General features: G+C 41.0%; 1 protein-coding gene across 1 annotated transcript; it reads left to right on the top strand.

Moving 5' to 3' along the window:
- Positions 1–1,349: 1,349 nt before the first annotated feature.
- LEPROTL1 (leptin receptor overlapping transcript like 1) lies at positions 1,350–12,315 on the top strand. Its single transcript, XM_032328862.1, has 4 exons — positions 1,350–1,485; positions 7,237–7,312; positions 8,984–9,170; positions 9,962–12,315. Exons 1-4 carry the CDS (start codon positions 1,470–1,472, stop codon positions 10,076–10,078), a joined length of 396 nt encoding a protein of 131 aa, XP_032184753.1. The 5' UTR covers positions 1,350–1,469; the 3' UTR covers positions 10,079–12,315.
- The last annotated feature ends 236 nt before the right edge of the window (positions 12,316–12,551 follow it).

The raw sequence follows: 12,551 nt of genomic DNA on the forward strand, positions 1-12,551 counted from the left end.
GAAAAATTCAAATCTTATGTCAAGCACCTCCACCTGTATCTTTTTAAACCCCTTTGAAAGATTCTCATTACTCGGAAGTTGTTAAAAAATATAATATAGGACTCTGCTAATCTACCCTAGCCTGGAGCAATCCCACTAGCCTTCTCTCCTCTCTCCCAACAGACCAAGCTCCTGGGGCCGTTTGCCTCCCAAGCTCATCATCCAACCACTTCCCCCACCTCCACCCCCACCCCCAACACAATCTCTCTTCCTCATAATGGTTTTTCTCTTTTGTCTTCTACTTACACACCCCTTCATCCTTCCGTTGTCCCTCCCTTGGGGAAATCTCTCTGATATAAATCAAAGGCTGTCAAGGACTATCTACCCATCTTCCTAACAATTATCACTGTTACATTTTTATATTTGTGTGTGTGCCTGTGTCTCACCAATCTGCAAGTTCCTTCAGGGCAGAAACCACACCTAGTTTTTCTTTTTTAAAATATTTTATTTATTTGACAGACAGAGATCACAAGTAGGCAGAGAGGCAGGCAGAGAGGCAGGCAGAGAGAGAGAGAGAGAATGGGAAGTAGGCTCTCTGCTGAGCAGAGCCCCTGGAGGTCTCAATCCCAGGACCCTGAGACCATGACCTGAGCTGAAGGCAGAGGCTTTAACCCACTGAGCCACCCAGGCGCCCCCAAACCGCACCTCATTTTTGCTCACCCCAGTATCTAGCTCTATTCCCCAAACATAGTAAATCTTGAATACATTTGAAGAATGACTTAAGTAGATGTATTTGTCCTTCTGCTTTCTCCTTTTTATTCCCCTAGCCCTGGACTACAAAACAAAATAAAAAACAAAAACAAAACTAAACTAAACCCTGCGATTCTGAGACTCCCAGGAGGTCGGATTTGCGTTAAAATGTTTATTTTGTATTTACTGGGTCCCGCAGCTCCTTATCTCTGGAGGTGGGACTGACCAGAACCCTAGTTGGGTCGGAAATCAACGACCTAAGTGGCCTGACTTCTATTAGAAGGCTGGGGAGGAGGGAGCAAAGGGTGCGCTTTAGAGACCAGAATACCATCCTCCAAAGACATCACAGCATGCCTCCCAAAGGACGGCGGTCCTCCGCTCCCTTATCCTCCAAGAATGTAGGAGGTTGCAGGATCCGCGATGGGGGATCGGGAGTGGAGCTTCCCCGAGCCTGAGGGGAAAATGGGAACCGAACCGAGGCGAGAACGCCAAGCCTGCGAGGGCGGCGATCTGCACAGCCGCATGGCAGGGAAAAAAGGGGTCGGTCCTAGCGCCCCCAGCCCGGCGCGCCCCCCGCGCCCCCGCGCGAGCGCGAGTCGCCGGCGGAAGTGCTGCGTCGCGCACTTCCGGGTGTTGTCTGGCCGCCGCCGCCGCCGCCGCGCGTCTCCGGTCTCCCGGCCGCCGCCGCCGCCGCCCCCGCAGCCGCCCAGGGTCCCGGAGCCAGGAGCAACGTCACCGCCATGGCCGGCATCAAAGGTGGGCCTGGGGCGCCGGGCGCCGGAGGGCTGGGTGGCCGCGCGACAGAGGGGGAGGGGTCCCTGGCAGCCCCCGCACGCCGCCTCCCCGGCCCGGGCTCCCGCCACCGAGGTCCCTGAGCTGGCGGCTGCCGCCCGCCCCTCGACCCCCGCCTCCGCCCTCGCAGCCTGAGAGCCCAGCTGGGCGCGGCGCTCCGGGGTGGGCCCGCGGGGCGGGCGGCTGCTCCGTCAACCCCTGCTTTCTGCTGATCTCGGCAGCCTCTCTCCCAGCCATCGGCCCCCGTAGAAAGAACGAAGTGGTCCCTGGTGTGCGAGAGTCCCGCAGCGCCTCGGGCCAGCACACATGTTCTGCAGGAGTTTGCATCCGAGAGACGGGCGAGCAGAGAGTGATCTTGAGGGGCTTGAGGGCCCTGGAGATGCCCGTTACGGAAATCAGTGTCATTTCCCTCTTAGAGGCACTAGTGCGATCTTCGGGGGGCTGAGCCAAACCGAGTCCCTCCGGAACGCCCCGGAGGGACTTAGGGACGGTTCTTTCAGAAACCTTGGTCCTCACATCCCGAGAGTGGCCATCCCTCTCAGGACCGGTCCTCCAAGCTTCACAGGCTTCGAAAACTGATGCGTTTTGATTTGTGGTGTTTGTCACATAGGGTTAGACCCTGTAAGCGACCCCGATGTGCCCCTGTTCTCCACAGTTGCGCGCTGAGGCTTTTAGTTGGGTTCGTTACAGAATATAGTGTTAAAACTTAATGGGAAATGGCTCGTTTATTCGTCTGTTTCCTTTGGAAAGAAGGAAGGTTGTGTTTTTGCCACATTGTTTCGTAGTTTTGTTACTGTGATTAGAAGGAAACACCGTTGACAGCGTTTTCAACTTTTTGGCCACGAATTGCATTGATTTCCTGCCCTGCGGCTTTGTAGAAGGGACAGACAAGCAGGAGGTGAAGAACTTTAATAGCAATTTTGGGTTTTTTCCCCCTGTTTAATTTGTTTCCTTTAGGACAACTTTGATTGAGCTGCTTTCCCAGAGTCACATTTTTACTGGTTTGATGTCTGAAAACATTTAACTTCTGATGTAAAACTTTGTCATTAGATGAGCGACAAAGATCATTTTTAATCTCTTTTTGAACTGTGATAGACCTTCTTAAATCTTTGTGCGGAAAGGCAGTTAGGGGAGAATGCTGTGGTTTTTCAGGATGCTGCCAGTTTCGCAGTCCTTCCCCATTTCTTCAGTGTCATCAACAGAAATCTCCTCCCTTTAAAAAAAAAAATAACTGAAATTTCCTTCTTCAATTTAGGAAAATATTAACCAGGTGAAAGTATCTCCGACAGAATTGTACTTACACTTTTGGTTTCAGTGAGATTTTCTGATTGTTATGTCTGTTTATCAGGACATTTTCTTTCATGGGCCTATCTCTGCATCAGGCAGGAGTGTTGCTATAATTGGAGACCATTACTTAATTCTTAAGCCATTTGCCTATTATTTGGTTATGTATTGGATTTTTCTGATAACTCCCAAGGTAGGGAACTGGTCCCTGCTACGCTAATCTCTTTGTAGTCACAGAATCAGCACCCTGTCTCTGGAGAGTTTAGGTAATTGGGCTGTTCCATCCCTTGCCTAGAGGCTTTGGGAGTAGAAACCAGACTCATCTAAGTTTTGCCCTCCAAATGTTTCATCACACAATTACAGTATAAATTTTTGTCTTGTTGATGTATCATCTGGGACAACCATTTATACACAAATGATGAAATTTGTATATAAATCAGCCTAGTTGCTGATTTCATAAGACTGGAGAAACTTTACAAGTTTTGAGAACACTTCTGAGCAATGTGTTTAACCCCATTGGGGTTAATCCAGTGCGATTAGAGGTAAGATATCACTTAAAGTTATTTTTTGATACTTAAATCTTACCTTGTTTTCATTTTTAATTTTTTAAAAATGAGATCTTCTTTTATTAACTCTCTAAGAGTGTACTTAGAGAATTTAGAGTTTCTTTTTTGATAGGAACATAAATAATTGTTCTCTGTCATGAAAGAGTTACCCACAGAGACCATTAGGTCCTAAAGCTACTTTTCTTTTGGCCAAGATTACCACAAATGGGTATGCTTTTTGAGATTTCTCTTTCTGGTTTTTTTTTAAGGTTGGGTGTTTTGTTTTGTTTGTTTTGTTTTCTTTGGTCTCCTTTCTCTTGTCAGAGGACAGATCTTGCTTATGTGCACTTCTGCCTCCTATGCCTCATGTGTTTCAATGTGTGAAACAAGATCTTCAAATTTAAAATTTCATGTTACAAGTTACAGGTAATGGTGATCATTTCTGGGTAGGGAAGTTATTTCTCACTTAATTTTGTTCTGGCTAAGTGAATTGCTATGGACCAAAATATGTATAAATGAACATACGTGGCTCTAATTTTTTATTCTGCTGAAATTCACATACAATTTATCACAAAATGAATAAATAACGACTGAATAAGGGCCTAAGGGTCTGTTTATGAAAAATGATAGCTTTAACGTCTGGGCTTTGTAACGTATGTTTTGCTCTAGTGACCCTTGTTTCCTCCGGGATTCTTAACTATATTCTGGATAAATGACTTCTGAATAAATAAGTTGTTACTATATAGTATTTACATTCAAAAAGTGGAGATGGTTCCCTGAAACTAATGTTAACACTGTATGTTAATTATACAGTTACATAAAAAAATTTTTAAGTAGAGCTGGCTGTTTACTTCTTCAGGATGTCTTATAACAAGTATCTTTAGTGTTCAGAGAATTATTTGCATTAGTCTTATTTTATAGAAGAAAGAATTGACACTCAGACATGATTATGTAGACAGCTAGTTAAGTGGCTAGTAGTGGTGCTACTTTGGCATGATCTTCCTCTCCTCTTCCCTTCTGTCCCTTTTTTTTCCTCCCCCTGGGTTGTTGTTTTGTTTTGTTTTGTTTTTTAACTCAGCCTGGGTGGCTCAGTGGTTTGGGCCGCTGCCTTCGGCTCTGGTCGTGATCCCAGAGTCCTAGGATCGAGTCCCGCGTCGGGCTCTCTGCTCAGCGGGGAGCCTGCTTCCCCTCTCTCTCTCTGCCTGCCTCTCTGTCTGCTTGTGATTTCTCTCTCTGTCAAATAAATTTAAAAAAAAAAAATCTTTAACTCATTCTACAGATATTTATTAGTGTTAAGAGCTGGGGTGTGAGCATCAACAACAGAAAAACTTTTTCCCTGCTGTGGTGGACCAGACAGCTCATTAGGGAAATAGATACAGAGGCGCCTGGCTGGCTCAGTTGGCTAAGCATCTGACTCTTGATTTGGCTTCAGGTCATAATCTCAGGGTCATGGAATTGAGCCCCACTGTGGGCTCTGTGGTCAGGACGGAGTCTGCAGCCCCCCTGCCTCTGCTCCTTACTCCCCTTCCTGCATACTTTCTCCCTTTCTCTCTAAAATAAATAAAGTCTTTATTTTTAAAAGGGGCGCCTGGGTGGCTCAGTCATTAAGTTTCTGCCTTCAGCTCAGGTCATGATGCCAGGGTCCTGGGATCAAGCCCCTCATCCGGCTCCATGCTCAGCGGGAAGCCTGCTTCTCCCTCCCTGTCTCTCTCTCTCTGTTAAATAAATAAATCTTTTAAAAATAAATAAATAAATAAATAAATAAAAGGAAAACCAATTTTAAATCTTATAAAATTACAGCTATGATAACTGACTAAAGGGGATGTATATAGTGGGGGGGGGGGCTGCACATGCCTGGCCCTCTGCCTGGAATGCTCCCCTCTGATACCCACATTGATTCACTCCCTCATTTCATACAAATCTCCGCTCAGATGTCACCTCATCAGAGATGCCTTCCCAGGCCACTCTGTCTAGGATAGCGCTCACATCCTCTTACTCTACCTGATTTTTTTCAGAACACTTAACATTCATTTGCTAACTTTGTTAGCTTGTTTTTTATGATTTTGTTCCCTGCTAGACTATAGGACTCGTGAGAGCAAGAGCTTTGATTTTTTTTCATTGTTTTATCTCTGGTATCAAGAACAATGTGTGACACATACTAGGTGCTCAATAGATATTTGTTGGATGAATGAATGTAATAGGGGGAATTGGTCTAGCAGGAGGTTTGAAAAAACTTAAGGGAGGAAGAACTGATTGAGCCAAGATCTAAAGGACACGGAGGAGTCCGCTTGGCAGAAGGAGGAAGGAAATGGAATGAGAATGCAAGCTCCATGTGTGTGGAAGGGCCTCGTCTGGTTTATTAACGTATCTCCAGTTTGGTTCCCAGTAAATATTTCTTGAATACATATTTCTTGAATGAAACGAATGAATGAGAAAGTGTCTGAGGTAGGAGGGACAACATGTACAAGGGCCATGTGGGTGAGGGAGCCTGCCGATTTCCAGGAAGAGAAAGGGCAGTGTAACTGAGTGCAGAGAGGATGGGGTCATAGGCTGGTATGAGTGTGTCAGGAGAGTAAGTAGGGCCGGGTTTTGAGGACCTGTGAGCAAAACAAATGGTAAGCTCGGTATTGAGTTGCATTCCATTGTAAACTTGAAGTTAATCTGCTATAAAATGAAAAGTGCAATTTCTTTTCTTTTTTCTGTCACTGAAAATGTAATGGCATTGAGAACCAAATAAATGTGTTCAGGGTCGACATGACCTACATCAGTGAGCTAAGTGAAAACCCTTACCATGTGAGTAGGTGTCCTTGATTATGACCATTTTAATCCAGAGAAGTCTATGAGTAGTACTAGGCAGGATTTAACCCCTTTACTGTTAATTCTGGTTTGTATGTGTTAACTTTTCTCTTGGTAACTTTTACACCTTCTACAACCCTTGTGAATTTTAATATTTCTCTGAAGGTTAATGGACTGCATCATTTAAAACAAAAAACACCTAAGTAATTCTCTTAGCCACTGCAGTTGTAAAAATACAGGTTATATAGAATTCAGATAAATTGATCATTTATATCTTTGCTTAATTCTAGGCCATTGATTAACTATGCCTATTGAAGAAAGTTGTTTCTACTAATATATTTGAAAAACTTTACAAAATATAATGCTTTGTATATGTGTGTGTACAATTCTGAAAACTATGTTTTACCTGTAGAATGCATCTGTTGCTTGTGATAATATAAAATAGTGATACCAAAGAAGGATTTGTACCATTATCCTGCACATTTTCCAATGTATAAACAGTTATGGGAGGAAACCCAACTATAGTTTTGTAAACTATTCAAAGATCTATATCAAAATGAGTTGATTAAAATTATTAACACCAGATGTCCTTGGACACTCTTTTCTTACCAGTTTTGAGTACATTGGGGGTGTATGTGCAAGAAGCAGGAGCTGATCATGATAGACTTTCCCACAGGATAAAGTTCTGAAGTCCAGTAAAGCTAAGAAGGCATAGTTTCTCCACATCCTCCTTTTCAAACTATGATGATCTGTGCAGTAAGTGTAACACAAATGACTGGAAGAGCAGTATTGATCTGGCAGGCTAGACTACTCACTGGAAAACAGAGCCAGTAATGAGGGAATGTGGTGGTGTGTTCACTCTGGGTCAGGGTTTTGAAAATCAGTGTTGCCTTATTTTGCCTTGAAGACGACACAAAAAACTTATTCTGAGACTATAGATAACTCCCTTTTAATGCATTTGTTTTTTGTGTGTTGTGTTTTGCTTTTTGCTTCTGGGGTCACAGGTAATGTTCAAACTGCTAATACTAATATTAATAAAAATAATATTTAGTTTAACTAATACTTGTATTTGACTCTATTTACTTTGCAGCTTTGATTAGTTTGTCCTTTGGAGGAGCAATTGGGCTGATGTTTTTGATGCTTGGATGTGCCCTTCCAATATACAAGTATGTAAAATTTTTGTCTTTTTGGATGTTTAAGGGTAAAATTTTTCTACTTTTAAAGCTTTAAAAATTTTTTGAATGGAAGCTTCAGTGTTCATTTACCAAGGACAATCCTTTTTCAAAGTACGAGAACACTTTTGGTTATTGCATTACTGCTCAGTTTTGAGTGCCTGTTGATAAAATTAAACACAAGGAAATGTAAATTGTCCTTTAAGCACAAAAAACACCAGAAGTAGAATCAAGAGACAGTCGACTATGAAAAAAAGTCATGTAAGCAGTTACTTTCCATGGGATAGAAAGAAATATTAAAAATCAAAAGGATAGGTTAGTAAGAAAAATACAGGCAACTAAATAGAAAAATGCAAAACAGATACCAAAAAAGAACTGCAAATTACTAATCACATGAAATTATACTCAACCTCTCTCAAAATTAAATGAAGTCCTTTGGCAGAGATAAAAGCTATGGGCAGACAGGCACTGTCCTGTGCAGTGGGGTGAGGAATAGCTATGGGCAGTCGTCTTGGAGGCCTTTTTGCTTGTGGCTCTCGAAATGTATATATTCCTTGAACTAGTCCTTCCACTTAGAATTTCTCATATAAATCTACTGGCAGGTGTTGGCCAAGATATGTGTAGTGAGGGAAGAGTATGGATATTCTCAGCAGCCTTGCTTATAACAGTAAACAAACACCTGAAGGCATCCTAGAGGCCTGTCAAAGGAGAAACGATTAAACTCTGGAATGTCCATCAGTGGAAGTAGCAGGCAGTGTTAAGAAGAATGAGGAGGAGCTATAAGTGCTCATATCTCAAGGTGTTCACAGTACATTGTTAAATAGAAAAGTGCAATGGTTCATGTTGTTAAAATTTATCTGACTGGAAATACAGAAGGTTCCACAAGAAGGTTATTAGGAGAATGGAAGGAGAAAGCAGGGGAGATATGTTAGCTTCGAGTTTTCACTTTTTGTGCTTTTGTGTTTTTTTAACTTTTTATGTTGAAATGATTGTGTGCTATCAAAAAGCTGCAAAAATAGTACAGAGAGGTCCCCTGAACCCTTCACACAGGTTCCTTCACTTGCCCTGTCTTACATAACCATAGTTGTAGTATCCAACCAGGAAATGACATTGGCACAGAACAATAGCTAGACTGTACATTAAAAGCCATATATTTCCAATATTCTGACTGAAAGTCTTCAGTATTACTTTCAGTTTGTTTTCTACATTTTGACTTCAGTATCTGGGGAGTTCACAGTGACCTAATGAGAGTTTGGGGATGTTCCAGCTTTACCCTAAGAAGGCTGTTATTCATTAGAAGTCAAGAGCAATGAATCTTGAGTTTAAAAAATGACTGTGTTAATATTTCTATTTTCCATATGCTTTCTTTATTTATAATCTAAAATAAAAAATGTTTTTAATTTTGGGCCTTGATTCCAAATGCTTTAATTTATAAAGCATTTTCTTTTAATACAAGAAATATTTAATCATTGTGTCATAGTTGACTTTAGAAATACTGTGACTTTAAATGTTTCTCTTTTTAGTGTTCAGGTTATTGTTTATTTTTAAACTGTATCATGTTTTGTACCTTGTAATATTTGGCCTGATTTTTAAAAAAGCATATATTATTGTCTAGGAAAATGACAGAGGTAGTGAAAACTACATTAACTTATTTTTTTTTTCTAGCCAATACTGGCCTCTCTTTGTTCTGTTTTTTTACATCCTTTCACCTATTCCATACTGCATAGCGAGAAGATTAGTGGATGACACAGATGCTATGAGTAACGCTTGTAAGGAACTTGCCATATTTCTTACGACAGGCATTGTTGTCTCAGCTTTTGGGCTCCCTATCGTATTTGCCAGAGCACATCTGGTAAGTGGATCTATTCTTCTGTCAACAATTTTACATTAGACTGTGTTAAAATTGTCTCAGGAAAAGATTTTGTGAAATTATATGAAAACGGGATGAGGGACATAAGATCCTAGAGGATAGAGATAATCTTACTTTTACTGTTAACTGATACAAATGATACCGGAGAGCGTGGCTGGGGTCTGTGACAGCAGCTGGCTCCCCAGTACCTCACGCTCAGAACCAGGCCCGTCAGCTCACCCAGTGCTTACCAACCACAGGCCGCAGGCCTGAGGAGACCTTGGGGCGCTGGGCTCCATATACTTGTCTTCCCAGACTCACCGGTCAGAGTCACTCCTCCGACACTGAGGAGGTGGAGAAGCCCGGGGCTGGCCACCCTTCCATATGCAGAGGGCGGTTCTCCCCCTCACCCCTGTAAAAGAATGTTCATGAGTGTGTTTCTTCTTCAGTATTTTAATCTGCTCTCTAGATACAATTTTAGATTCACTGAAGAAGAGTTGGAGTGAATTGCTTTATAAACAGAAAGTTGTAGAAGTCTGTGCTGCCTCCTCAGAGTCCAGAAGTCTGACTGTTGAATAATTATCATCTTCGTGACTTTCTGTCTTTTTGAAGGAAGCAAATTAAAAACAGTATTGAAAGACCATTAAGTGTGCAATAGAGTGAAAGTTATTATTACAAATTGTATTTGTTTTAGAGCGTGACTGGCTTACAACTAGAGTCTTCATTTGCTTTTCATTCTCCTTTTGTTTTTCATGCGTCTGTTAACGAAGTGTTTATCTATCTTATTTCCCTAGATTGAGTGGGGAGCTTGTGCACTTGTTCTCACAGGAAACACAGTCATCTTTGCAACTATACTGGGCTTTTTCTTGGTCTTTGGAAGCAATGATGACTTCAGCTGGCAGCAGTGGTGAAAGGAATTACTGAACTATTGTCAAGTGGACTTCTTGTCATTTGTTGGCCATCCACACGCACACGAGCTGGGGCAGGAATGCTGAGTGGTACAGCAAGCCTCCTGGGGGTATCCTAGGTGCTCCCTTCTCACTTTCATTGTAAGCATACTGTTTTCACAGAGACTTGCTGAAGGATTAAAAGGATTTTCTCTTTTTGGAAAAGCTTGACTGATTTCACACTTATCTCTAGTATGCTTTTTGTGGTGTCCTGCTGAATTTAAATACTTATGTGTTCCTGTTTAGTTATTTTTTTTTAATCAGTATGCAATGTGAAGCATTTTTCAAATGTAACAACCATTTGCATTGGTTAGAAATTAGATTTCTGCTGGCTATTATTGGGCTAAAGGACATCTTTTATCTTAAAATTATTTAACCTCCATTGCAAAAAGTTCAAAAAAGTTTTCAATCAGTCAGGATGACATCACTCCCAATATTATGCAAACATGCAGACTGTTGGCATACCTTATAGACTGTATACTCAGTGCAAATATAGCTGCATTTATACCTCAGAGGGCCCAAGTGTTAATGCCTGTGCCCTCCGTAAGGGTTGCTGGTTTTGCCAGGAAACAGGTGTTTTGTGAATTGAAAATTATTTTATGGAATTGCTGCAAAGGAGTGCTTTTCTTCTCAGTTGTTGGAAGAGTTTATTGTTAAAGGTAAGCGTGTAAAACCAGGTTTTTGAGATGGTTTTTATTTATGTTTATTATAAAGTAGAGTGAGTTGCATTGTGGGAAGAAATGACATTGAAATTCCACTTTTTGAATCCTCTTTCTATCTATAAGTGAAACGTTTGATCTTCTATTAGCCTTTCATATTTTACCATGGGCGAAATGGACATATGGAACTATACTACTGATAAGGGAAAGTTGTATGTTTGCGTCATCTAGACCAGAAAAACCTTTCCCTGCTTCTTCCTTTTAACTTAATTTTATACATTGTATATATTAAGTAAAATAACTTTTCAAATATAGTTTAATAACACTTTAAATTAGAGATATTTATCTCACTTGGAAAGTAATCGCTATGCCATACATGCCGAGCGCCCCCTGCAAGGCCTTGATGTGATTAACAAGTGACTTGTTACTCTTGCAGAGAAGTGATGCATTAACAATTTAAGATTTAGACCATGGTAATTGTAGTTCTTATTCTCTAAGGTTATATCATATGTAATTTAAAAATATTTAAGACAAGTTTCTTGTATACCTCTCAACTTTTTTGGATTTTTATTTCATCATGATAGATACGCTGTTTCCTTTTAAATGGCATTTATTGTGTGAATTAATGCAAAGTAGCCAAATCCAGCTGTATAGCAGCTTCAAACACAAACCTGACCAAAAAAATCCCCGGTAACCAGGCATGATCAAATCGTAGTGGTCATTTACATCTCAACAATTACCAGTACCTTTTTCGAGATCTAGTTATGAAAATGTTCGAGTTGGTCTGACAGTATGTTGTTGAGGATATTTGTATGTTTGTTCAGTTTAATGACAGGGAGATGATTTTGCCTTCAGACAAAACTGAGTGATCATGACAGCTACCTTTTGTTGTTTTATAAAGTTTATTTCTCAAGAAAATGGGAACAGATTTTGGGTTTGTTTAGCTTCTTACGAAAGATGCGCGAAGGCCACAGGTTTTATTGACAGACCCAAGTTGTGACTTTAGCTGTGAGATGGGAAGCAGAAAGAAGGATCTGCATGTGGCCATCCCATTTAGACAGTAGGCTGGACACGACTTGCAGTGTTACAATGACAGAGACCTAAAGAGGAAGGTACAAGTACGCGTGACGTAGCCGGTCATGCGGTTGGGAACTTAGTGCCTGGGATCTACTTGATTGCTTTTTTGTTTGTTTTTTTTTTGTTGTTTTTTGTTTTTGTTTTTGTTTTTGTTTTTGCGGGAAATACATCCTCTGCCCCTCCCCCATTTTCTGTTCTAGAATATCAGTGCAGTGCACTGCTACTGTTCTATTCACTTGGCCATAGACTCTTTTTCTAATAGCTGCATATTCTTTCTGTGTACTGATTGCATTGGCAGCATTGTGTCTTCCATCTTGCACACTAGCTCGACATAGTGCTGTCTCTGACTTCTAGTTAGTTGTTTGAGGTATGACTTTTCCATAGAACATGCACTGATCCTGCATTGCCATTCTTCTATGGAAAGAAAACTTTTGATGATGAAACAATAAAGATTTTAAATATCTATTTTAGTTTGTGGGTGTTTTTGAAATGAAAATATACAACGCACCTTAGGAACTGAAGTGCATTACTCGTTTTAATAATGTGATCTAAAACAAGGATGGCATGAGTCATTCATGTCAGTCTTGTAAGAGTTTTACTCCCAAAATAGAATTGAAACCATAGTAATAAATGTTAGTGAAGCCCTGTGATTTTTGCCATGATGATGTGATTTGCCATGATGAAAGGATTGGTAACCTGGG

This window comes from Mustela erminea, chromosome 21 (assembly GCF_009829155.1).
Source record: "Mustela erminea isolate mMusErm1 chromosome 21, mMusErm1.Pri, whole genome shotgun sequence".
NCBI lineage: Eukaryota > Metazoa > Chordata > Mammalia > Carnivora > Mustelidae > Mustela > Mustela erminea.

Bases quoted from the DNA above. Each gene is read 5' to 3' on its own strand.
- LEPROTL1 (XM_032328862.1), top strand. The intron at 7,313-8,983 runs GTATGTAAAATT...TTTTTTTTCTAG, and splicing joins TGTGCCCTTCCAATATACAA to CCAATACTGGCCTCTCTTTG. The intron at 9,171-9,961 runs GTAAGTGGATCT...TTATTTCCCTAG, and splicing joins TATTTGCCAGAGCACATCTG to ATTGAGTGGGGAGCTTGTGC.